This window comes from Astyanax mexicanus, chromosome 9, assembly GCF_023375975.1.
Source record: "Astyanax mexicanus isolate ESR-SI-001 chromosome 9, AstMex3_surface, whole genome shotgun sequence".
NCBI lineage: Eukaryota > Metazoa > Chordata > Actinopteri > Characiformes > Acestrorhamphidae > Astyanax > Astyanax mexicanus.
The window spans coordinates 46,156,801-46,184,150 of NC_064416.1; the positions used below are offsets into that span (position 1 = coordinate 46,156,801).

Sequence of the window (27,350 nt, forward strand, 5' to 3'; positions counted from 1 at the left end):
ACACTAGTGATTAGCTAGCTACATTAGCCTAATAGCTCTAGTGCTAAATCCTTGGCATAGGCTTCCACTATTTGTGAGCTAGCTACATTAGCCTCATAGCTCTAGTGCTAAGTTCTGGAGCATAGTCCTCCACTAGTGATTAGCTAGCTACATTAGCTTAATAGCTCTAGTGCTAAATCCTTGGCATAGGCTTCCACTATTTGGGAGCTAGCTACATTAGCCTCATAGGTCTAGTGTTAAGTTCTGGAGCATAGTCCTACACTAGTGATTAGCTAGCTACATTAGTCTCATAGGTCTAGTGCTAAGTTCTGAAGCATAGTCCTCCACTAGTGATTAGCTAGTTACATTAGCTTAATAGCTCTAGTGCTAAATCCTGGGGCATAGGCTTCCACTATTTGGGAGCTAGCTACATTAGCCTCATAGGTCTAGTGTTAAGTTCTGCGGCATAGTCCTACACTAGTGATTAGCTAGCTACATTAGCCTCATAGCTCTAGTGCTAAGTTATGGGGCATAGTCCTCCACTAGTGATTAGCTAGATACACTAGCTTAATAGCTCTAGTGCTAAATATTTGACATAGGCTTCCACTATTTGGGAGCTAGCTACATTAGCCTCATAGCTCTAGTGCTATGTTCTGTTTTTGTATGGTATTAGCTTCTACTGTTTTTTAGCTACATGAACCTCATAGGCCTAGTATTAATATGTAGGGTATGAACTTCCCTTATTTGGGTGCTATTTAGGGTTGCCACAATTTAGAATTTAAAATACGGGACACTCACCACAGCTGGTCTGGGCCATGTCCACCACATGCCCGACACCTGTGTGATGGGGTACCTGCAGCAATGGTATATTTTACTCTGTGTTGGTGTTTTTAGTGAACCACTTATTATATTTTATGTAATGATCAGTGAACACTATTTCTTGAAAAAATAAATATTTTGACACAGAATACACAGAAACCTATACAAAGATTTCTTAGATCTTTTTATACAGATTTATTATGCAGTGAAATAAAATAGAGTTGTTTGGTGTTTCTGGCTCATTGTTTTAGTACATTAAGCCACGTTAAGATTTGTTCTTATAATATGTTTCAGTGGGGAAAAAAAAACATTAAGCCATTTAACATTAAGTGTTTTAGACTATGGCTCTTAAGTTAGCTGGGTTAGCTCTGTGGTTCTGGAGTAAAACTGTCCAGAGCAGACAGTTGATTAGTTAGTTGTTAGTTGATTATTTGGATCAGCTGTGCTGTAATTAGTATAAACTAATGACCGTAAATAAATACTAAACACAGCGGGGAAGCGCTGCTCCTGAACTAAGAACTACTAAGCAGCTACAGCTCACTTTCTGTGATGAAACTCTAACATCACCATACTATACCATTCACCCCTTTAATGATCCTCTGTGAAGAAGAAGAATAATTCAAAATGGATCCGGCCAGAGTTCGCTGGTGTAGCACAGAATCAAGTCTTTTGCCATTCCCTGCTGCTGTGCTGTGACGTCAGTTTAGCATTAGCTTAAAGTTAGCATTTTTCTAATTACTCCCCTTAAACGATCTCGGAATTCAGAGGATCCAGTGGTATTTAGGAGTAAAATGTGCACAAAATAAAACTTAGTACAGGGTTCTGAACATATTTATTTACCACAAAATGTGAGGCCAGTTCTTTAAAAAAAAAATCATTTAAATTTCCCATAGACCTGAACCTCTTAGACACGGAACCCCAAATATGGGCATAAACAACATGGCGCAGACTACAAAATTAGGACACGACTTCAGTATTCTGTCTATTTACGTCCTCGCTGTGGAGAATACACAGCGCTGTCACAGTTTCGTAAAAGGAAATAGGCTTCTTCCGTGCTGTACTGTTTATTAACATAATTAATAAACGAAATGGATTTCGTTAATTCCAACTATTTGGGAATTTAGTTAAAAGTTTTTATTTTATTGCTGTAACGTTACTTACTACAAAATGTGGAGTTTAAATCAGGTCCGCACTCGTAATAACAGTTTATGAGGGCGGGTAGTGTCAGGTTGGATTTTTAGCCCAATATAAGCTCTAGCTGGAGCGTTAGATTACTGTTGTTCTTATTAAAATAATAAATTATTAGTTAGATATATTAACAGTAAATATGAGCTATTTTAAGCAGTAAGCTGACTCCGAAAAACAGGCTGTGAGGCTGCTAATGTTGGGATCCACATTCCTGCGGTATTGACATATATAAAATATAGTGATGGTATAGTTACTTTGAAAAAGTAATCCGATTACTGATTACTGATTACTCCTTAAAAAAGTAACTTAGTTACTTTATGGATTACTTGATTTTAAAAGTAACTAAGTTACTTTACAAGTTACTTTATTAGTTACTTTCAGCAGCTGCAGACACCACCTCCCGCCGCCTTAACATAAACATTATAACCAGTTTTGCCAATACTCCGTTTATTGGAAAATGCATTTTTAACAGCAACAATTTATCTCTATTAGGTTTAACTATTTCCTAAAAAAATAAGTTTTTTTAATAATAAAAAAAAATTAACTTAACATAAATATTTTTAAATAAGAAATAAAATATGGTCTTTCTTGATTTTACTAAACATAAATACTTGTTTTTATAAAAAATATATAAAATAAAGAAAGTCTTTCTTGACCTGAAATATTTAACACTGTAAAACTGAACATTGAACTTGTTGTTCTCTGCAGGGCAGCAAGGAGTGGTTTTATAAAACAGAACCATGGTCTAGACCAGGGATCACATATTTGCAGACTGCGGTCCGGGTCCGGACCCAGACGTTGTCCAATACGGACCCATACCGGACCCAACTACTGAAAACGATGTAATTCTGACAGTGTTCATTTAAAGCACCGGAACTTTTCTTGTCTTTACGGTATGTGCGCTCTGCGCAACAGTGAACTTCCAATCACGTGTGGTGTAAAATCTTTAAATGCTCTCCTCTGCCAATCAAATTTGTGGCAGACCGCTGCCCTGGCTAGTGAATTGGGACGCGGCCGCAAAAAAAACCGCCTTTATAAAGGAGCCCGAGAACTGGCGAAAAACGAAAACGGGCGGAAACTAAAGACACGCCGAGCGCGAGAGAGAGAGAGACAGGGGAGAAAGCGAGACGCGTGTGATTGGGGAAGAGCGGAGGAGGAATGGGTAAGGGAGCGGTGTGTGTGTGTGTGTGTGTGTGTGTGGAGGAGATGAGGTGGAGAGAGAGAGAGAGAGAGAGAGAGAGAGAGAGAGAGAGTAACGCACAGTGACTTAAATAAGTAACTTTAATCTGATTACTGGATTGGAAATAGTAACGCGTTAGATTACTCGTTACTGAAAAAAGGGGTCAGATTAGAGTAACGCGTTACTAAGTAACGCGTTGCTGACATCACTGCTTATAACTATTTACACATAATTTATAGATCACACCCAAAAGTACGTAATAGCTCATAGTGTACCATATTTAATCCAACTGACCATGCAGTTAGAGCTTCAGCCATTTTAGATAACATTTGCTACAAAAATAGGAGGCATTTTAAGTGAAACACTAAACATTCTGTTCAAACCTTATAATACACAGAATATAACATACTGCAAAAGAGAACAATAGTTCATGTCAGTGAGAGGGCACAATGTACACTCCTGAGATAATATATAAAAAAAAGCAAAATCTCAATATTTCAGTAGCTAGACCATGTAAACAGTGCATTAGCTAACTAGCTGAGACTAGCAAATTGATACTTATATATTGATACTTATATATTATTGATACTTATATATTATTGATACTTATATATTTATTTATATAAACTAAATACTGTATTCTAATTTATTTTTCTTTTTTCCAACTATTTGTTTATGTTCAGTTCCACCCATTCACATCTAAAATATTTAAGTAACTGCACAGTAAATTAACCTGGACTTATTTAATTTGGTATTTTGTGGTCTGAAGCAAAACTAGAATCAAAATGTCTGGCTCATTTCTCAGCTCTGACTTTGGTTGTGGCGGGTAGAATCTCAAACAGGAAACAGGAAATACTGCTAGGGTAGACTGTCCCATTTCAGGACTGCCATCGCAGCCTACCCATCCTTCAAAGGACGCACCTAAATATCCATGACAAATATAATATAAGAGTCCTGATAACACCAGTGACCAGAATCTTTGTGACAAAAGTATTTTTAAAATAAAATACATATTTCTTTTCTGTAGTATGATGTTAATCATGCATATAGTAAATCCGGATCTGTTCCATAAAATCTCAAAAGTTAAACCTTTTAAACTATTTCTTTACACAGAAAATGTTTGCTTAAGTGTCGGAAAATTGGTTATGTGACGAGCTATTTTACATATGTAAAGCGCCTTTAAAATATGATAAAAAAAGGAAAGTCAAAGAAATCATAAGAAAAATGTGGTTTTAATCTTAGGTTAACTGTGAAAATGTATTTACTGACTCTTGGAATTGTCCCTAATATTTTAGGCTTTTTTTAGCTCTTCAACTTTATGACATGGTTTCTCACTCCAAATGAAGAATGACCCAAATACATGTATATATGTTGCACCCATTGCCCATATAGATGTACAAATAAATGCACTGTAGCAAAATGGTTACTGTAGAGATTGTACAGCCAATAGAATAAGACTCTCTGAAGAAGATAAATATTACCCTATTGGCACCCTGACTAATAGCAGCCCAGGCTAGAGGGGTGTAAAGTCCCCCCCCCCCCCCCCCCCCCCCGCAGTATTAAAAACACTGTACCACCCAATCACCAGCAGAGGGCCACCTGGACAACTCAGTGCAGTAGCTGGTGGATATGAGCCAAAAGACTTCAAGTCCCAGAATCCTCAGCGGTAATCGCCACTGACCAGGCTCACCTTTGTGGCACAAGACAAAAAAGAAAAAAAGAAAATAGAGAGATAATAAAGACATATGAGATTAGACAGTAAAAAAAATGTGAAATTAAAGCCCAAGTGAAGCAAAAGAAATCTGCCAACCCTAGTTAAAAAAAGTAGATTAAAGTATACTAAGTATTATGATTCTATAGTGCACTAAAGTGTTCTTGTAACCACATAATGTACTAAAATGGACCTATTTTAAATAGAATTAATATTTAAACTACTTCATGTATGTAACCCCATATTTTAAATATGCTTACAGTAAAACTATAATATATTTAATGAGTATTACAACTGTATCACTATTATACCCCAGGTATATTAGAAATGTACTAAAAATGTGTTAAATATATTTACAGTACAAATATGCTTCTTGTTTCCTGTCTTTTGTAAGTAGCACACTTCTAGTATACTTTGTTGGGTATAATGATAAATTTTAATATACTGTGCTACAATTTTTAGCATGTTACAAATTTACTTTAAATGTTATAAATGTAGTAATTAATTAACTTTTAATTTAATTAATTAATTAAGTTACATGATACATTTGGTACTTTAAGTGAACTACTGCAACAGCTGTTTTTAATACACTTTGCTAAAAATGTACAAAAGTATATTTGAAAATAAGTATTTTGGAACTGGCATATTGAATTACAATGAACTAAAAGTGTACCTCATAGAAGTCTATTTATTTAAAATACACTATAATGTAACATAATATTAATGTACTTTTAATATATGTTAAGTAAGGACATAAATCTGTTATATTTACAGCATACTTAGACATTTCTCAATATGTTTTAAATACAATTAAGATTTTTTTTGTCACAGAAATCAAAGAAGGTTAAAAAAGGAGTAATTTTAACAACTGAAATTAAAGAAGAAAAAGAAGAAAAGAAATTAGTCACACCATATCCTTGATTTTGGAAAACAATGAACACTGAACAGGCAGGTGTCCCAAGACTTTTGTCTATTTAGTGTATGTGATACATTTAAACACCAGCAGTATTTGACCCTGAATGTGCTCACACTGCTCTGTTTCCAAAGGCAGAACAAAAAAACACCAAATCATTCATACAGATGAATACAGAAGGTGTGATCATTACCTGTATAATCACATGCAGATAAATCTCCAGGTTCATGTTCACGTTCACTGTTGCTGTGCTGGGATTAATGGTAGTCCTGGTTCTGTCTGGATGAACAGCAGGTGTCCCCAATTCCACTGCTTAATCATTTAAAGTAGAAGAGGAAGACAGATCACCACAGCATGACCTGTGTAATTAACAAACAAACAAACTCAGCTCCGAGTGGTCCAGTTTTCTAAAGCGCTGCCACTATGAGCGGGAGGTCGCAGGTTTGAACCCCCGCTCATGCAGCTTTACCATCAAGCTGCCGGCACTCAGAGGGAGCACAATGGGCCCTGCTCTCTCCGGGTGGGTAGATGGCGCTCTCTCCCCACATCACTCCTAGAGTGATGTTGATCAGCACAGGGCGTCTGTGAGCTGATGTATCGGAACCGAGTCGCTGTGGTTTCCTCAGAGTACGCTGTGATGCTGCTCAGCAATACTGCATCAGCAGCAGCTCAAAAAGAAGCGGTGGCTGACTTCACATGTATCAGAGGAAGCATGTGCTAGTCACTTCACCCTCCTGGTGTGTTGGGGCATCACTAGTGATAGGGGGAGTCCTAGTAAGTGGGTTGGGTAATTGGCTGTGCAAAATTGGGGAGAAAATGGGAAAAATTAGAAAAAAACAAACAAAAAAAAAAACAAACCCAATAAAGCTTATTTACATAGAAGGTAACCTCTCATCTGTATTGCTTGCTCTTTTCACTCGTTCCTCACACACTCCACTTGTGCTGTTGAGTGGCTTACGTTACCTTCTCTTCTGGTGTATTTCACTGCCTTTGCAATAGCGCTGCACGTTAATATTGGAGATCATAATTAATTAATTCATTTTTTATTTTGCGACGTTTATTGCAGTATTAAATGAATACATGAAATACCAGAAGTTGAAAAAAAATGCCATGGTATTAATAATGCACTCTGTCTATTGAAATACAGTAAGTCCATCAAAGTAAAATGAACGATACTGAGCAGATATGAGAACAGTGACAATTTTCCTATTGCATCAAACAGCATGAAAAAAATAATCTATTAATTAAAGAAAAACATTAACATTATGATGTTACTAGAGTGCATGCTCACATTGCAATGGCAATGCTGAAAAATATACTGTGCAGCCCTACAAATATATATAAATATTATACAAATATTACCTTTCACAAATATTTAGTAATTTATAACAATTATTATAGTAGCATAATTATAGTAAATAACTATTATTAATAGTCAAATATTATATACTCACCAGCCACTTCATTAGGAACACCTGTCCAACTGCTCATAAACACAAATGTCAAATCAGCCAATCACATGGCAGCAACTTAACGCATTTAGGCATGTAGACATGGCCAAGACGACCTGAAAACCAAGCATCAAAAATGGAGAAGAAAGGTGATTTAAAAGAGAACTGTAAAATAGGCTTTTGCTGTAGTAAAACATGATAAAAAGTACTTATCTTTGATGACTAGCACACCTCCGTTGTCCCACAGCGTTCAGAGATCCAGAATTTTTTACAGTTTGTCCAAACACCCTGTCCAAACACAGGGCACAATTTACCCTGATAAATCACTTTTTACACCGTTATCCAGCTCAACACAACACGTCCAACCTTAAGGAGGATGATGATCTACAGCAGCAGAAGAAGAATCACACCGGGTGCAGCTCCTGCAGATAAGAACAGGAAACTGAGAATACAATTCACACAGAATCACCAAAATCAGACAATAGAATAACGTAATGGAAAAACGTTACCTGATCTGATGAGTCTCTGATGATTTCTGCTGCTACATTCTGATGGTAGGGTCAGAATTTGGAGTCAACAACATGAAAGCATGGATCCGTCCTGCCGTGCATCAACAGCTGGTTCAGGCTGGTGGTGGTGCTGAAATGGTGTGGGGGAGATTTTCCTGACACACTTTGGGCTCATTAGTACTAACTGAGCATCGTGTCTCAAACGCCACAGTCTACCTGAGTATTGTTACTGATCATGTTCATCTCTTTATGATCACAGTGTAGCTGTATCTTCTGATGCTACTTCCAGCAGGATAATGCTCCATGTTATAAAGCCTGAATAATCTCAGACTGGTTTCTTAAACATGACAGTGAGAGAGTTCACTGTACTGGAATGTCCTCCACAGTTACTAGATCTCAGTCCAGTAGAGGAGCTTTGGGATGTGGTGAAACAGGAGATTCTCTTCATGGATGTGCAGCTGATAAATCTGCAGTGACTGTGTGATGCTCTCATGTTAATATGGAGCAGAATCTCTGAGGAATGTTTCCAGTAGCTTGTTGAATCTTTGCTACGAAGGATTATAATAATAAATAATAAAGTGGCCAGTGAGTGTATATCTTAGATTTTAAGGGTTTAAAACTAAGTAGTGTAAATTAGTATGTTTATGGTTTGGTCAATATGTATTTTTAATGTCTATTGAAATGCTTTTTGAGAACAGGTGAGAGAGTTAATCATTTCCTGCCCTTGAGCACCCGATTACTGTCTGTGGGCTCGGCCTTGAACTTGAGACTGTGATTGGATTAAGTCTCTGGGCTTGTGTTGTTTAGCTGTTAGCTGCTTTGGCTGTGGTGACTTTACTCACTCAGCTATACTCAATACAATAGACAACATAAAGTGCAAACGTGCAACAAATTGGCAACTATAACATTACAATAAATACAGCAGACAGGACCGTGCAGTACCAATACGGTACAAATTAAATGTGCATTGTAGAATAAGGTGTGGAGATATGTAGCATACTGTAACATGTAGAACATATATGATCACAGCAGTTACTGAGGTAGAATATATGTCTGTGTGTTGAGGAGTCTGATTGCCTGGTGGATGAAGCTGTTGCAGAGTCTGGTAGTGGAGGCTCTGTGTGTTGAGAAGTCTGACTGCCTGGTGGATGAAGATGTTGCAGAGTCTGGTAGTAGAGGGTCTGTGTGTTGAGGAGTCTGACTGCCTGGTTGATGAATCTGTTGCAGAGTCTGGTAGTGGAGGCTCTGTGTGTTGAGGAGTCTGATTGCCTGGTAGATGAAGCTGTTGCAGAGTCTGGTAGTGGAGGCTCTGTGTGTTGAGGAGTTTGACTGAATGGTGGATGAAGCTGTTGCAGAGTCTGATAGTATAAGGCTCTGTGTGTTGAGGAGTCTGATTGCCTTGTAGATGAAGCTGTTGCAGAGTCTGGTAGTGGAGGTTCTGTGTGTTGAGGAGTCTGACTGCCTGGTGGATGAAGCTGTTGCAGACTCTGGTAGTAGAGGCTCTGTGTGTTGAGGAGTCTGACTGTCTGGTGGATGAAGCTGTTGCAGAGTCTGGTAGTGGAGGCTCTGTGTGTTGAGGAGTCTGACTGTCTGGTGGATGAAGCTGTTGCAGAGTCTGGTAGTGGAGGCTCTGTGTGTTGAGGAGTTTGACTGAATGGTGGATAAAGCTGTTGCAGAGTCTGGTAGTGGAGGCTCTGTGTGTTGAGGAGTCTGACTGAATGGTGGAGGAAGCTGTTGCAGAATCTGGTAGTAGAGAGTAGTATCTGAAGTAGAGGCACTCGCTGCTGGGCTTTCTTTGTTATGGAGCTGGTGTTGAGGGACCAGGTGAGGTTCTCTGCAATGTGAACACAGAGGAACTTGGTGTTTTTCACAATTTCCACAGCAGAGCCGTTGATGTTCAGCGGGTGGTGTATACCTGGAGCTCTCCTGAAGTCAACAACCATCTCTTTGGTTTTATCTATGTTTAGAGATCTTGATAATGTGTTTTTTTTTTGCTGTACTTTGCAGTCATGAGTCAGCAGAGTGAACAGCAGTGGACTAAGCACACAGCCCTGGGGGGCGCCGGTGCTCAGTATGGTGGTGCTGGAGGTGTCCATTGAGGAGGGGAGATGGTTTTTGATGGGCTTCATCACCAGCCTCTCAAAGCACTTCATAATGATGGGGTAAGTGCAATGGGACAGTAGTCATTGTGGCTTTTTTTTGGTCCAGTTTCCAGTTCTGGGAATAATATAAGGAATAAAAGAAGTTATGCAGGGTCCATAGTGTTGGTTGAAACAGTCCAATGAGCTGCATTTTTTTGTAACAGAATATTTTGATGGCACTCCTGATGAAGCCAGAAGGCACCCTGGTTGAGAAACACCAAGTATAGCTGTTTGCTTTTAGCTAGTGGTAAAGGTACTGTGGGTATGAGGAAGTGTCCAGTTCAAGTGAATACCTACACAGCATGTTGTAAACTGTGCCAAAAAATTAAGCGCTGCTAAACTAGGTGTACCCTGTCACACTAGCCAGGTAAGTGGACTAAATAATAGTCAGTTAAGTGATCTATTATCTAGTCCACTTGCCTGGCTTTAACACCTATATGTTAAAGCAGTTTACTGTTACAGTAAAATCCTTGTAGTAAAGATTTAGTTTAAAGTTATTTTCGCGTTTAGTATTTCATTAGTAGTTCATATTCATATTTTTAAGTTTTAAGAGTTCAGAAATCAATATTTGGTGGAATAACCCTGGTTTTTAATCAAAGTTTACATGCATCTTGGCATGTTCTCCTCCACCAGTCTTACACACTGCTTTTGGATAACTTTATGCCTTTACTCCTGGTGCAAAAATTCAAGCAGTTCAGTTTGGTGGTTTGATGGCTTGTGATCATCCATCTTCCTCTTGATTATATTCTAGAGGTTTTCAATTTAGTGAAATCAAGGAAAAACACCATCATTTAGTCTCTTATTTTTTCCAGAGCTGTATATATCTATAATTCAGGATGGGTCCCCTCATGTATTTTGTTTCATTTCCTTTTCATTTGTGAAATACAATGATGTTCTGGGACTTTTGATTCAACCTGTATAGTTTGTTTTGAAATTCAAATTTGCATTAAAAGTATTTCTCTAAGGCATGCAGAGATTTCCTTAACCTATTTAGGACTCCAGGGGTTTCCATGACGAGGTTGAGGTTAGGGGTCGTCTGACAGTGTGTGTGTGTGTGTGTGGCTGAATTGATTGGATTACCTGGTCCAGAATTACCTGGCCTTGAAGTGAATACACGCACATGCATACAGCGACAGTGTTTGACCTCACAGCGTATCTTCACAAGGTAATCCTCTAAACTAACACAATGAGAGCGAACTCATTCAAAACAGCATCACCAATTCATAGAAGTATGCAGTGAAGGGCAGTAATGAAGTAAATGTTTTGTTTATTTTTTTGTGTGCATATATATTTTAGTGAAGTATTTCCTTTTCCAAGGACCTTTTATTTTAACTCCACTGTGATTCAAAGTTAAACATATCACTTTTTATTCACATAATGCAAAGTTAGTAGTTCCTTAAGTTCCTTTAATTTCTTTAATTTGCACTTAAAATGTATCATGTCAAAATTAAACAACCAATCTGGGTACAGCATGCACTTTATTTTGAACTTGTTAATTCCCAATATCCACATATTGGGAATTATGTATTTTTTAAATATATTTATATAGATGCAAAATACAGTACCAGTTAAAAGTTTGAACACAACTTCTCTTTTTCCCCTACATTGTAAAATAATACTAAAGTCATCCAGACTATAAGGGATAAGGAATCATGTAGTAACTTAAAAGTGTCAAACAAACCTAAAATCTCTGAAGAAGCATTTAGGTGCTCTTAAATGGGGGGATGTTAACTCGCGATTTATGTGGCTGGAAACTCTGATGGAAATTTATCCTGTACAACAGAGGAAACTCTTGCTCTTCTTTTCCTGGGGTGGTCCTGATGAGAGCCAATTTCGAGTTAAATGCCCTGATCGTGATCAGCGTTTCCATCTCTGGCTTTCAGATCATGAGGGCGGACAGAGACCCCAAACGGAGCGGTAAGAAGAAAGGAGGAGGAGTTGCACTGTTTGTGAACAACAGATGGTGTAATCCGGGACATATTACTGTGAAGGAGAGTCACTGTTGTCCGAGCATTGAGCATTAAACGCCGGTTGCTTGTGCAAAAGTGGCGTGTGACGTCATAATAGCGGCTATCGCGAGACTTCAGATTAGATACCCAGACTCATTCATTGCCATTAACAGGGATTTTAATCATGTTTCACTTTCCACAACTCTTATCAAAATTCCACTAGTTTGTAAGCTGTGCAACCAGGGAGAATACAGTGCTGGATCTTTTGTATGTGAATGTGAAGGACGCTTATGTTTCATCTGTCATTCCTCCACTGGGAAGATCGGACCACAACTTGGTTTCACTAACCCCCACAGACCGGCCTGTGGTTTTAAGGCAGCTGGTGACAAAGAGAACAATCAGGAGGTGGTCACCAGATGCAGGTCTGATTTGAGACCACAGATTGGGAGATGTTGCGTGAATCAGCAGGTGATGTCATTAATAAGATGACGGAATGTATCACAGATTATATTAATTTCTCCACGGACACTGTTGGTCCTGTCAGGTGGGTGCGTTTTTTTCCTAACAACAAACCCTGGATCACCAAAGACCTGAAGAAACTGTTGAACAAGAGGAAGCAGGCTTTTAGAATGAAGGACAGAGAACTGCTGAGGAATGTGCAGAAGGAGTTAAAGGTGAAGCTGAGGGAGCATAAGGAAGCCTTCAGAAGGAAGCAAAGCAAAAGTCTGTTGCAGGCAGTCTGGACACAGCCAATGAGCTGAATGTTTTCATTAATAGGTTCAGCCTGACACCATTCTCCTCCATTCTGTCCAAACTCCTCCTTTTTGCACCCTCAAACCTTACAGCACGTACACCCCACACTGTACACCCCTCAGCCAAGGTTAAAGGATCCACACCATCCTTTGGAGGTGACAGCGACCCAGGTGAAGAGACAACTGAAGAAACTAAAGATGGGCAAAGCTGCTGGGCCAGATGGAATCAACCCAAGAGTGCTGAAGGTCTGTGCCAGTCAGCTATATGGAATTCTTCAGCATCTCTTTAATCTGAGTCTTAAACAAGAGCAGGTGCCTGTGATGTGGAAAACATCATGCCTGGTTCCTATCCCAAAGAAGCCATATTCCTCCTTTCAGAATGACTACAGACCAGTGGCCCTCACATCCCACGTCATGAAGGTGCTGAAAAGGCCAGTGCTGGCATATTTGAGACCTTGGGTTGGCTCTTTCTTGGACCCTCTGCAGTTTGCCTACCATCCACAGATAGGTGTAGATGATGCTACAGAGGGTGCACTCCCACTTGGATCAGAACAACACTTCAGTGAGAATCACCTTTTTTGATTTTTTGAGTGCATTCAACACCATCCAACCTCAAATACTGGGGAGAAGATGGATAAAATGCAGGTGGAATAGTCCATGATCACCTGGGTCCAGGACTACTTGGACGGATGGGAACCTACCAGTCTGATGTCCTGGTCAGCTGCACTGGAGCACCACAAGGAACTGTGTCCTCCCCTTTCCTTTTCACCCTGTTTACCACGGACTTTCAGTACAGATCTGAATTTTGCCATCTTCAGAAATTCTCTGATGACTCTGTGGTTGTTGGGTGTATCAGGGATGGGCAGGAGGGGTAGTACAGAGATCTGGTGGATAGGTTTGTAGAGTGGACTGCGAGGAACCATCTGGTGCTTAATGTAGCAAAGACCAAGGAGATGGTGGTGGACTTCAGGAGGAAGGTCCGCAACCAGTCCCATTGTTATTATGGGTCAGAATATTGAGATGGTAGCAATAAATACCTGGGTGTCCTTCTAGACAGCAGACTGGACTGGAGGGCCAATATGGAGGCTGTGTACAAGAAGGGGAGGAGCATACTCTACTTTTTGTGAAGACTCAGGGCTTTCAATGTGTGCAGCAAGACATTGGAGATGTTTTATCAGTCGGTTGTTGCGAGTGCTGTGTTCTATGCAGCTGTGTGTTGGGCAGCATCAGAGGAGTGGATGTTAAAAAGCTGATCAGGAAATCTAGCTCTGTTCTGGGCTCTTCACTGGATGGTTTCGAGGAGGTGGTCGAAAGGCGGTCTCTCAATAAAGTCACTGCCATTTTGAACAATACATCACCCCTCCTTCATGACCTTCTGATCAGACAGCGGAGCACTTTCAGTAATAGACTCCTCCAGCTGCGCTGTAGTAAAGAACAATACAGGAGATCATTTGTACCAACAGCCATCACCCTGTTCAACACCTGTCGGGCAGCAGCAATAGACATTTTAGCATGAACACTTGAGTACTAACAAACTGTGCACCAGAAGGCCTTAGACTGTATTTCCCCCTGCAGGATAGGATTGGTAAATCTATTTATCTATAATACTTTATAATATTCTGTTAAGATTATTTGTACATTTTATATGCAATATTAGTATATTATTACTATATTTTATTATACTATCTATCTATCTATCTATCTATCACAACGTTTTAATGATCTTTGTGACTGCACTTGAGGGTACTTTCAAAGTTCTTCAAATGTTTCGGATTGACTGAAGTATTATTTTCTTTACTTAGTTGAGTAGTTCTCACCATAATCTGGATTAGAACATTACTCAAATATTCACTATTCACTGTATACCTGTTACTCTACCTCTTCACTACTTTACTTTAACTGATGCTCTCAAACACATTATTTAGAGACAAGAAATTCAAGTAATTAACTCTTGATGAGTTCAGCACAGCTGTTAACTGAAAGCCTGAATTCCAGGTGACTCTACCTCATAAAGCTGACTGAATGTAATTCAGCCAAGATGAGCAAAACTGTCTCTAATAATGCAAGAGGAGCTTCTTTGAAGAATCTAAAGTATAAACCTTATTCTGGTTTGTTAATTAAATGACTCCATTTGTTTTTCTTCATAGTTTGATGACTTAAGTATTAATCTATAATGCAGGACATTTTAAACTAATGAAAAAAAACACTGTATGTCTAAACTTTGGATTGGTAATGTAGTTCAAAGTTCCAATCTTACATTTAGATTTTTTCCTCAAAAAGTTGACTTAAGCTCGTTAAAATAAGTGTACAATATTGCCTTCAGTGTTTTGTGCATAGGATCATTTTATTAGGCATCAGACTATTTGAATAATTAATGACATTCTATTAAAAAAATGGTGAACCAATAGTTACGCAAGTCTTTATACAGAAATAATAATTAAATCATGGAACGTTTACTTTCAGTGCTCAAGTACATTTTTAAAAATGGAGGTGTAAAGGAGGGACATTTCTATTTATTTTAGTACTGTTTTATCTTAAACTAAAGGACACCAACACAAGTCGAGCTGCAGTCGAGTTGCGGTCGCGTCATCTAGATCGTTAAGTGTTAGGGTGGTTACTGGGTGGTGTTTAATATTATCGCAAGTCTTAAAACGCAAATAGTGACGTGACCAAAGTCAACAACCAATAGGAAAGCTACAAAAAGCCTCAAGGCAAGAATATTTTACATGACTTCACAACTGATTAGAAAGAGAACACATTTTACAGTCAATAGGCCTTATATAGTTCTTACTTTAATATGTACAGTATTTTAAACACAGGTAGAACTTTAAAGTCTTTATATTTAATTTTTAAATATATAATAGTTTGCAGTTATTTATTTGTGCAGTGTTATTTTTGATACAAACAAGTTTAATAAATAAACATTTTGCAAGATTTATGTTCTTTATTGCATTAATTTGATCTAAAACAAAGGCAAATGTACAACAGTGGAACTGTAATTTTTTGCTATACAAACTGTACTATATAATAAAAACATATCAAGAACTAACAGTGTGGTTAAAAAAAATAAACCGTAGATGGGGACAAAAGTAGCGAGTCTCTGATAAATCACAGTACTGATATACATATTATTTGTAACTTAATATATAATATGTATTGTGTGTAAACTCTACCATCATGGGAAATGAGATCAGAAAGAATCTAGTTCTAGTCTTGCAGTTAGTGAGTCTTTGTAAAATCTTATTCTGTGAGTAAAAAGTCTGTGACGAGTCTTTAGATGTGAGGGGGAGTCAGACTTTAGTCTGTTAAAAGTCTTTTCAGAGTCTTTTCAAAGTCATGTAGTATATGGACAGGTTAACTAAAACTGTAGGTTTTCACAAGGTCAAATGGCTCATTAGTCTAAGTTAGCTCAAAGTCTGGATGCCGGAGACTGTAAACAGTAGAATCTCCCACGTCTTTGGACATTTGGATGGTGGGTCTCAGCACTGCAGTGACATTGGCACGGTATTGCATTATTTAAGAAAATAATAAATTTAATAATCTAAGACTTATTTGTGTTTATAAATGTATATACACTGTAAAAAATGATGTGCTGGTTTTACTTAAAAATATAGTGCAACGTTTTTGCAAGCTTGTTTTTAAGTGTTACCCACAAATCTTTTTTGATAACTTTTAATTAAAATATTAAACTGATATTACTTAATAATTTGCTTGCAAAAATGTTGCACTATGTTTTTACGTAAACCCATAGAAACATTTTTCGTCATTTTTACAAAAAAAAATTACAGTGAAATTACTTAAAAATAAGGTTGCAAAAATGTTGCACCATATTTTTACGTAGAACCAACAAATATTTTTTTACTCATTTTTAACAAAAATCTTAAACTGGCAATAATTAATAATACGTTTGCAAAAATGTTGCACCATATTCTTAAATAAAACTAAGAAAAGTTTTTTTGTCCTTTTTTCAAAAAGTCTTAATACTGACAGTACAAAAAAAATCACTTTACGCCTTCACATAAAAAATGTCTTTGTCCAGTGAATAAACTTAATATTAACTTAACTTAATATTGTAAGATGAACATGAGCAAGACAGCAGGTTGAGCAGCTGAACATTAAATATTTAAAAGCAGTTAAAAAAAAGTCTTAGACCATTTCAAATGAACTCCATTTATTTTTTTAACAAACAGTCTGTAATTATAGAAATACATGTGTTTTATGCTCATCTGCAAAAACTCTGTAAAACAGTGTAGAAACAAAAATAATATTTTATCCCTTTGTCTCCCTAACCTGCAGGCCAATTACTGAAAAAAAAGCATTTTTACAGTCAGTTGAAATAAGTAGATCAGAAAGGTGTTTGTACATAACTTTTTTATATTTATTGCACATCAGAATAGAGCAGAATAAAATCCTTTAAAAAAACATTTTTTTTTTTATAAAAAAAAAAGCAAAAGCAAAAAGTAAACAGTTACAGAGAGTGTCACAGGTGTGCTTCGGCACACGTGTAAAAACACTGGCTCTGATTGGCTACCACCTCTGTCCCGCATAACTCGCCACCTGATTGGCTGAGCCCAGACCTCTTTTTTTCTCAGGCTGAAGCCCATGGAAACGCGCATGCGCAGTTTATCGCTGTAGAACAAAGAGAAACTCCTAAAATAAACCGTTAAAGTTGATAATATTTTTTTCTAAAAGCAGTGCTCGGATATGAGGATTACTGGAGACTGGACTGATGGATGTTGTGATGTTTGGAGGGGTTCTGAAGCCCGGACTCTGAGGTACGCGCTGATATTCTCTGTTTGCGTGTGAGGGGTGTCCTGTAGTAACCCCAGGCGGATCAAAGAGCGTGTTCACAGACCGAACCGTCTAACGCACTCTTATTCAGGAACCGTACATCCGACAGTAAAACGGTTTGCAGCTCCGTAATCCTGAGAGTCAGCAGGCTGTCATTGATATATTGAGCCTGTAATTATTCATAAACACAGCCAGATATTAATTATTATATTTATCTGGCCCGCCGTCGGGCCAGGGCGTGTTAAGAGCGTGTCAAGTTCAACAGGTGTTACACCGAGAACTGTCACCTGTTTAGACCTGGAGTCACAGATCTCTATAGGTCACAGTTCATGGTGAAACACCTGTTACTACTCACTAGCCTGGGCAGGGGTCCGCTCGAATTACTGTTATTATATCATTATATAGTAACGCACTGCTTTTAATCACCAGTAACGTCAACGGCGTTGTAACGACAGGAAAAGTAATTAATTATTTTATCCCGTTACTGACAAAATGACGTCGTTACCTAACGCCGTTACTTATAACGCTGTTATTCCCAACACTGATAATTATAGAACTAAGTGCACCAAGCTGCTCAGTGAAAAGGAGAATGTAAAAAAGGGGTTGAAGTGGCCAATCATTGTAGCTAACATGCGTTAGCCTTATAGCACGCGAACAATACTTTGATTAGCCAGCTAGACCGACTCTGGTCTGGCGTTACTCACCGGGGTCTCTAATGCGGTGCACGCTAACGCTGTGTTAGCATTACAGCACGCTAACGCGGTGTTAGCATTACGGCACGCTAAAAATAAGTTGAAATTAAAGGCCTCGGCATACTTCATGCGGAGACGACGTTCGCGTGGCTCTAGCGAACAATGTGACGTAATTGCGGAGAAAACGAACAGGCGCGGACGTCGCACAGGGGCTTCGTTCGCCGTGTCGTGCACATGGAAGCTGGGCGAACTCCACGGCCGAAGACACAACGCGACAAAGGCTGTGATTGGTCGTTAAAAAAGAGGCGTGCCAAGAAAACAAACATGGACGATTTTGAAGAAAGGCTGGCTGAGCAGGTACAGCGGTACCCTCACCTTTACGATTCACACGTTTTATAGTATTTCACACGTTGCCATACCGGAGCTTGTGTAGACAGAGCGCGTTGGCTTTCCGGTAACAGCACCACCTGCAGTTGTGGAGCATGCGAGACAGGCAAAGCGAAGCCGCAGAAAGTATGCCAGCTCAAAAGCTTGCGAAAGCGCGCTTGACTTCGTGCAATGCTCACGAAATTCGTTTCGCTGGAAGTATGCCGAGGCCTTAAGCCAGCTAGACCGACTCTGGTCTACTCACCGGGGTCGCTAATGCGGTGTTAGCATGACGGCCCAGCCCGGTTTGTACGCGCCCAGTGCCGGAATAGCCACCCGAGTGGTTAGCCTACGTGCTAGCTAGCTACATTTGCCCTTTCTTTCGGTTTGATGCTTGCCTATAGCTGCAGGCCAACACAGTTCACTGAAGCACCGTGTTTCTAAAACCAACTTAAACTACACAGATAACTCACAACTGTAAATATCTCAAAAATAATCAGTCACTGTGCTCTTACCCATGCAGTCCATGCTCGCTGCCTTCCAAAAGTTCTTCATCAGTGGAGATAAGTACTTGTATCAGTGCCTCGTGGTCTCCCAAGCAGCCTTAAAATATTTAGTTAGGCGTAACAAAATCTTAACATAATACACACTAAAACTATTGGGTTGTATTTATTTTTGTAATTAAGCAAAGTTCGAAAAGTATAATTTTAGGTAAAATCTTCTCATTATAATGAGCAAACATCACTGGGCTCAAATCATGTTGATTTTACTCAAATATTCATGCAATATTTCTCCAAATTTCTAAACAAAATAAACACACAAAATATTGGGTTGTACATACTGTTTTAATTAAGCATAGTTCAAAAAGTATAATTTTAGGTAAAATCTTCTCATATTAATGAGCAAAGTTTACTGGGCTCAAGAATCGTTTTTTGCAGTGTAGTGAACAGTAGTAGTCTAATATGGGGGAAAACTGCCCAAATTTTAAATAAGTAAATAGATAAAAACATTAATAAATTACTTAATAAAAGTAATATGGTGATTAAAACATATTTTTCACATACAGGCTTAGCAATCAAGCAGAGAGAGAGAGAGAGAGAGAGAGAGAGAGAAGCTGAAATGAGCAGATGAGTCCAGGAGCTGGAATGTCGGGGGGTGAAGTTCAGTATCAGATCTACTCAAAGATGCAGCTGCTTATGCTGCTCGCTTTAAAGAACTGGATCAGAGTCTGAATTACAATCTAAATGATCTTTCACATTACCAAAGTTACCATCAAAGGGCAAAGAAATGAACAACCGATCTAAGGTAGCTGACATCGATTAACCAATAGAAATGCTAAAACACTGTGTCATCATTGCTGAACAGCCCCTTCATTATCAGCTGAGTTTCTGGGCCTGCTTGCTTTAGTTCTGTTTAGCATTATGCTTGAGTTGCTTTTGTTGATCCTTAGATTTTCTTTGGACACTATTTTGTTTATACAATGTCCATTTAAACACTGTGTGTCCTCCATTTATTTGTCATGGGCTAGAGCCAGTCATGACAATACACATACTGACTAAGGGCATCAAGGAGAAATCTGGAATCTCTACACTTTGTTCTTCAGCTTCAGGCTCACGGGATATAACATACTTAGTTTAAAATGAGAATTCCTTGTTACGTTTTACTGTATTTATGTTTATTTGCATCTGTTCAAATCATATGTGGTGCTTTTTCAGGTAAAACACTCATATTGCTGAGATAAATGGATTAGTGTAATTTACTTTGGTGCCTAAAAAACCTTTGCACAGTAGGGCAGAGTGGGGTAAGTTGAGCCAAACCCCTTGTTACACTTAATAAGTGTATTTTGGCTGTAGTTTACAGTATACAGTATATTTCTTAATTATTAAATCAGGTTTTTGCATTTTATACGATTATAGAATGGACATCATGTCTTAAGAGTATAAGCACAAAACAAGCAGGGGAACCACCACTGGTGCCAATATCTATATAGATTGTAGGTGCTGATCTAGAGTGTAAATTCTTAAGAAAAGGCAAAACCTTCTATGGTAAACCCATCTTTAATTTCAAAGAGAGCATTCTTCCCAAGATGCGATGTAATCGCAAAACTCCCCAAACCTCACAGAGTTGGTGGCACAGCAAGGAGGTCCCAGCTGTTTGTATTCCCCAGTGATCTCGACAGGTGGAATATTGAGTAAAAGCGGAGGTGGAAGATGAATGGAGCGAGGGAGGGATGGAGGGAGGAGTTTAACGAAGATCAAGAAGAGAGAAAGGAAGGATGATTAAAGTTATTGTACCTGTTCTCAATTGTGAATAATAAATAAAAATACACATGAATGTAAGGAAGCGACTGCTCTTTAGGGAGGGAGAAGGTAAGAGGGGGGTGGTATAGAGATGGTAAGTGTGTGGGGGAGGGATTAGGGATCCCGCCCATAACCAGCCCTTTTACAATAACCACACCTTTTTGAATAGAGCTGAATAACGTTTTTAAAAACGAATTCTGTGGGGAAATAAAAATGTAACAATATAAGCAGAGGTTACACTAGCTGCTGCATTTAAATAATGGAGGTAGAATTACAGTATATTAGAAAAAAAATTTAATTGAAAGTTGTTTTGTTTTGCTATTGAAACCTATGGGGATGGGTGGGGTTATACAGCTTTCTGCAACCGAACAGCAGGGGGCGCCCGACCTGTGGCGGCTTCACTTTTGAGAGACGATGCTCTGTCCAGCTATACACAGTCTATGATAAGTATAGACATGTCAGAGGCTTAAATGAGGTGTGGTCATACTGTGGGCTTTTTCCCTCAGTTGTTTTGTATAGTAACTATCTGTACATTTCCCTTATACCCTACATGTATAAGTCTGGTGCCTCAGCATCTCGTCAAATCTCAAAAATACACAGCACAGCAAGGACTGTGTGTGTGTGACCTTAATGGACTCTCCTCTGACTTCTCTGAAATGCAGGTCGCATTCAAAGAATCCCACAAATTGGGATAGGCCACGGTGACGTAAAGGAATGTCCTTGAATTTGAGATCGTCTAGCACAGGTCAGACGGTGCGTGCTGCTTCTGTGGGCCAAGTTTCTGACGCAGGTGCCAGGATCTCCCTAACACAGGTAGAGATTTACTTAACCTGTATAGTGCAGTGGGGATTCCATGACGCTTTTCATTAACAGCAGGATAATGAGGTCTTTCCACAGTGGGACTGATCACCTGGTCGCAGATTAACGATTAAAGCTCCTCTAAAAGCACTGTTCCACCGGGTTCATGGCTTCAGACTCACAGTGAGCTCACAGTGGACGCTTCTCGTCTGGCAGGAACTGAAACAGCAAGACAGGAACAGAAACTGCATAGAGAAATTTTAGCTGCAGCAGAGCCTGCTGGTTACTGAGTGTCTTCCTTTTTGTTAAATTAAACTTTTTTTCTCCTTCATCCTTCTTTGCCATGGGTCAGACACAGTCTGAGGCTGAGGACAAGGAGCTGGATCTCTCTGAAATCCAGAACCTCTACAAGACCTTTATTATGGAGTGTCCAAGCGGGTCTCTATATCTGCATGAGTTCAAGAAGATATTCGGAGTTAAAAGTGGTCCCAGTCCTGAGTCTCTTTACTTGGAAAATGTATTTCGATCATTTGATGAGAATGGGGTGAGTATCCAGTCTTCTTCTAGAGCGTAGCTACAGATTTATCTCACGGTAAGGACATCACGATTGAATGGATAAATGGATGTATTGTGTTTCTTCAGGACAACACATTGGATTTCATAGAGTATGTGGCAGCTCTTCACCTTGTGCTCCGAGGGAAGCTGGAAGACAAACTCCGGTGGTCTTTCAAAGTTTTCGACAATGACGGCAATGGACGACTGGACAGAGAGGAGATCTCACGCATTATCAGGGTATGCTCGATGGCTATACGTTTTTGCAGCCTTTTTGCAGCCTGGATTAAGGTTGATCTTCAGGAGCATGAATGCAACTCAATCATACCTAAATCTAAATCTAAAATTCCACTAGATCTACTGGTTTACATAGATCTAGTGGAATTTTAGATTTAGATTTAGGTATGATTGAGTTGCATTCATGCTCCTGAAGATCAACCTTAATCCACCCGAGTTAATCCAGTTAACCACTGCCTTTAGAAGCACTTGTTTGTCTGAATGGGGTGTATTAGATTGGGATTGGAGTTAAAACCTGCAGGAAGGAAGCTCTCCAGAGAGTCTGCCTATTTGCCATAACATTAACACCACCACCTTGTTTCTACATGGGTTGTTCATTGTATCAGCTCCAATTACCACATCTGAATACTGAATACTTTCTATCTATAGTATGAACACATCTTGTTCTGTCCAGATGTGGCCCGCAAGCATGGGCTTGAATAAACGATAATGAAGAAAATTACAACTCATTTCTTTCTCTGGTGAGCTTTTGTTTCCATTCCTCTGCTGTCTTTCTCTGTCGCGCTGGGCGTGACTTTAGTTTCTGCCCATTCTCATTTTTCCGCCAGTTCTTGGGCTCCCTGTCAACTTATAAGCAATTTTCTCTTCTTGGGTTCACCTGCTTTGAGATCAACTGTTCTACAATTGGGTTCAACAACCCTCTGGGCTGGAGAGCTACTTCTCCATCCCAATTACACTTCATTTTCCGAAACATATTTTTTTTTTGTGGCCCACCATGTAATGGCATGGAAAATATCTTGCCCCTTAATTGCAGAGCCCTGCTGTAGTCCTCCATCAGTGGTCACATGATGCTGACCAGAGGACACTGTTGGCTGAATAGTTCTGGTTTTAAAAATAATCTTGTTTTTTTATGTGCTTGTAGATAATTTACAAGATCAAAGAATGCAATGTAACAGATGAAGATGGAAACATTCTGTCCTTGGAGGAAGTGTGTGACCGGGTAGTTGAGCGCGTCGACGAGAACAATGACGGTAAGTTCTGAATGTTGGCATTGGAAACGCAAAACTGCTAACAAAAAAAACAGCATTTTCTGTGTTTGGTTCAAGATTTTGGACCAAATTTTTTTGCACTTGCTAAAACACCTAAAACAAATAAACTTTAAAATAGACTAATAAGGATATATGGGATAATTATAGATATGTAATATAATAATGTTCAGTGTTCTGACCTAAGTATGTTAAAGTCTGTTAAAGTACCTGGGTAATGCTTAAGATAATGAGGATAACGGGGTTTGAGTTTAAGGTATCCGTACTTTTATTGGACAAGCAGTAGCCTGCTTTCTGGATGAAACTGTTATTTTTCTATGTTATGGCCAGATCTGGCTTTCTAGGCATTCTCCATAGCATGCCTTTCCACCTATGGTGTGACCTCCTTCTTAACCTTGGAAAACTACCTTTTAAAACTTATTAGATTAGCTACGTTCATGGGCTTAAAGGTGACCTAGAGTTCTAACGCAGTGACAGGATGCTAATCGCCCTCTATGTCAGGGGTCGGCAAGCATGAAGCCGCAAGCATGAAACATCTGGCCCTTGAGGTTGTTTGAAATATAATGAACGATAATAAAACAATGATAAAAAATAAAATCCTTCTCTGACGAGCTTTTGTTTACATCCCACCCTCGGTGTGACTTTAGTTTTTGGACGTTCTCGCTTTCCTGTCCGTTCTTGGGCTCCTTATCTCCTTATAAGTGCGTTTTTCCCAGCCATGTCCCAATTCACTAGCCGGGGCAGCAGTAGTGTATTGGACCGCAAACCTAACAACACGGGTTCCTTGGGTTTACCTGCTTTGAATTCAACTGTTCTGCAATTGGGTTCAACAACCCTCTGGGCTGGAGAGCTACTAGTCTTTTACTGTTACTTTTTTTACTGTTACTAGTTACTGGTTAGTCAGACTGATTGCTGTATCTGTTTCAAATGTGTCTTGGGTCATTCTCTTTGTTCTCTCTGTTTTAGGTGACATTTCTCTGGATGAGTTTCTGGAAGGGGCTCATTGTGACACCTGGGTCAAAGAGTTCCTCAGCCTGGAGGTCAACCCCAGCGGTTGGGTACAAAATATGCAACAGATCAAGTCAGGCTAGTATGTGGAGCGAGAAAAGGAACGTAATGAAGACTTCTGAAGCGTACCTTATACCTTTGCTCAGCGTTGCACAACAGAAATCACTTGAACGAACAGTCGATCTCATGGCGTCTGTGTACAGAACCTGTGTGATTTGTTCATCTGTGAACCTGAGCAGCCTTGAAACAGACTGACACTTTATTTACAGGATTGATTATCATTATACTAATCTACAATGCCTGATAAAAGTTTGGAGACACTTTGCCTTTTGGAATGCCTTTAATATTGATAAACATGCTTACTTTGTGGATTTATTATTATTATATAATTAATACTATGGCAATATGTGACATTTAATTTAGTGAGCAATTAGCAAGGTGTCTCCAAATTTTCAACAAGGCCAGAAGTCTTATAGACCTCTTATTCCACAGGTAAAATCACCAAAAAAAAAAAAAAAGAAATTTTAGTATAACGTGTATCTGCACTATCATATATCTGTTCCTCTAAACTCTAAAGGCCCTGTTTTAGGCCCTGTTTTACACCCTGTGCAAGGCGTGTTGGGATGCTCTTTGCTAGCTTACACCCTGTCAAATTATTTTCTCTTGGTGGTGAAAAGCACAGGTGCTCCACTGACTAAAATGAACCTAGACAACAGTCAATCGTCAAGGCTCATGCGTGTAGGTGTGGCAAACTCAACAATAAACAGAAAAAAATAATAACCAAACATTGCTGTTCTCTTAAATGAGCTGAACAGTGTGAATGCGCAGTTCAGTTTCCTCTGCTGAGACGTGCAAAAGCAGTTCGCTGTTAGGATACTCATCTGCCTCTTAAAGGAAATCAGAACTGGCACACTGATTGGTTTATTTCACGTAATGCCCAAAACACACCCATAATTAGTTAAGAAAATTAGTTAACGCTATTTGCATTGTGTTTCGAGCTGCGCAAGGAGTATTTTTTGCGCTCTCACAATACCAAAGACACATCGACACACCATAAATCAAGCACTATAGGTCAATAGATTGCTCAAATAGGGCCCTAAATGTGTGTGAGGAACAAATGAATCATTTATTAGGCATGGTGTAGAAAGTCTTGTCTGTTTTAATGATCCATTGGGTTTATCTCCATGGTGTTTCACTCTGCCATATTACAGTGTATAAAAATTAGCTTTTAAGATAGGGATCTTACAGCCCATAACGTCATGGATCTTTCACAGATCATTTTAGACAGTACGGTCGACGCTCTGGCTTTACTAGAGCAAATCCAGTTAAGGCAGTTTAGACGTCTAACTCATTAGCTGCCATGTTTAGTGCTTAACCAATTAGTGTTACAGTTATACAGCATTTACACCATCCTTTTAGCAAGTCTAGTAGACTTTGTTCCTTTTATACTCAAGCTCTATCAGTTAACCAGTTTACTAAAGCTTATCCATCCTGCTGTAGTTTATCCATGTCTATTCACACCGCAGGACAGCCAATCAGAACAGAGCTCATTTATCTTATACAGTATCTTAAAGGCACATGGATTGATGGATTTGAACCATTTATGGAATATAAAATGGAATTCTCAATGGACCTGATTGGAAAAATGTAAAATACAAGAAAAGCAAGTTTAAAAGTAAGTAAAGTTTTTAAAGTAAGTAAGGCAGTCCTAGATTTGTGATAGGCAGTTCAGTCTTTTAGTATGATATATATTCATTTTTATTTGCTAGGATACAACCATGTAGGAGAATTATAGAGCTTGAAGTCTGGAAACATTCATAGACACACATTAAGGATCAGCACACAACAGCGTAGCCGGTGATCAAGTAAAGTTACAAGTAAAGTTAGGCATGTATCTCGTTAACCACCATTTTTGAAGCTTAATAAAGTTGGATACAGGCATTTATATAGAAATGGTAAAATGTCCACCTTATGCACTCAGGCTGCAGTTACCCACTAAGAAAAATGCTGTAATGTCAGTTTGATTTTGTAAAATGTATAATACCATATATCAGCCTAATGTGCCCTTGTCCCCTAAGATTACTGGTCGTGTTCTAGCTCTGCCCAGTATGTTTCTCCTGTTTATAAAATTTAATAATCTTTGTTTTATAGAATGTTTTTTTTTATTTTAATATGTTTTTGCTGGAATTTTACTGTTACAGTTTTGTCCAAACTAAAGTAATAATAAAAGATATCATGCTTGAGACTGAGTACTGTCATAACTTTACATCAGGTGTGGTTTACAGACATCCCAAGATGCAAAAATGTATTATACATTTGACAAAGTATTGCACATTAAAAAGTGGAACAAAAATATAACATGTAAAAGTATACAGCCCCCATATATCAATACTTAGTAGAGTCACGACTGGCTCTAGGCCGTGACAAATAAATGGAGGACACACAGTGTTTAAATGGCAAAAAATATAAATTTAATGAAGAAATTAGAAAAAAGGTACATGTCCAGACATTTATAAACAAAAAGGCAGCCAAAAATCTAAGGATCAACAAAAACAACTCAAGCATAATGCTAAACAGAACTAAAGCAAGCAGGCCCAGAAACTCAGCTGCTGTGGGACCCTAAATTAGGATATTAGGGATCAATATATGCTATATTACTCATATATTAGTACAATCTGGCCATATATGAACGAGTTTATTGAGTTCAGTTAAAACTCTGTCTGCTCTTCCTCAGTAAGGCCCAGTCTGCACTGGGTACGGCTGTGAGGGGGAGACAGATAAGAAATATGCTGAGTCATACCAGGTGTCTAAAGGTGGTGCTTAAAGCCCCCACCGTTGTTCACCCAAATACTGTATAAAAGTGTGTGTATTCCTCTGTGTTTTCAGAAGACTGAATCCTTCTGACTGAATCTGGCTGACTTCAAGACAATAAAAGATTAACTTAGAACTTCGGAACGACTCGTCTTCT

The 27,350-nt window shown here is 38.9% G+C and overlaps 1 protein-coding gene and 1 long non-coding RNA gene across 2 annotated transcripts; one reads left to right on the top strand and one right to left on the bottom strand.

Moving 5' to 3' along the window:
• Positions 1 to 4,725: 4,725 nt before the first annotated feature.
• LOC111197053 (uncharacterized) lies at positions 4,726 to 8,186 on the bottom strand. The gene is made up of 5 exons (XR_007440711.1): positions 7,751 to 8,186; positions 7,245 to 7,663; positions 6,679 to 6,791; positions 5,984 to 6,585; positions 4,726 to 4,856 (listed from the first exon to the last, which is right to left on the bottom strand). It is a non-coding gene; the product is annotated as an uncharacterized LOC111197053 (long non-coding RNA).
• Positions 8,187 to 21,288: 13,102 nt separating this feature from the next.
• LOC103045930 (guanylyl cyclase-activating protein 2) lies at positions 21,289 to 26,625 on the top strand. The gene is made up of 4 exons (XM_007242993.4): positions 21,289 to 22,083; positions 22,182 to 22,331; positions 23,251 to 23,359; positions 24,341 to 26,625. The coding sequence occupies exons 1-4, from the start codon at positions 21,883 to 21,885 to the stop codon at positions 24,463 to 24,465; spliced, it is 585 nt and encodes a 194-aa protein (XP_007243055.1). The 5' UTR covers positions 21,289 to 21,882; the 3' UTR covers positions 24,466 to 26,625.
• The last annotated feature ends 725 nt before the right edge of the window (positions 26,626 to 27,350 follow it).

Bases quoted from the DNA above. Each gene is read 5' to 3' on its own strand.
- LOC103045930 (XM_007242993.4), top strand. From the start codon at position 21,883: ATGGGTCAGACACAGTCTGAGGCTGAGGACAAGGAGCTGGATCTCTCT. The intron at 22,084-22,181 runs GTGAGTATCCAG...GTGTTTCTTCAG, and splicing joins GATCATTTGATGAGAATGGG to GACAACACATTGGATTTCAT. The intron at 22,332-23,250 runs GTATGCTCGATG...ATGTGCTTGTAG, and splicing joins AGATCTCACGCATTATCAGG to ATAATTTACAAGATCAAAGA.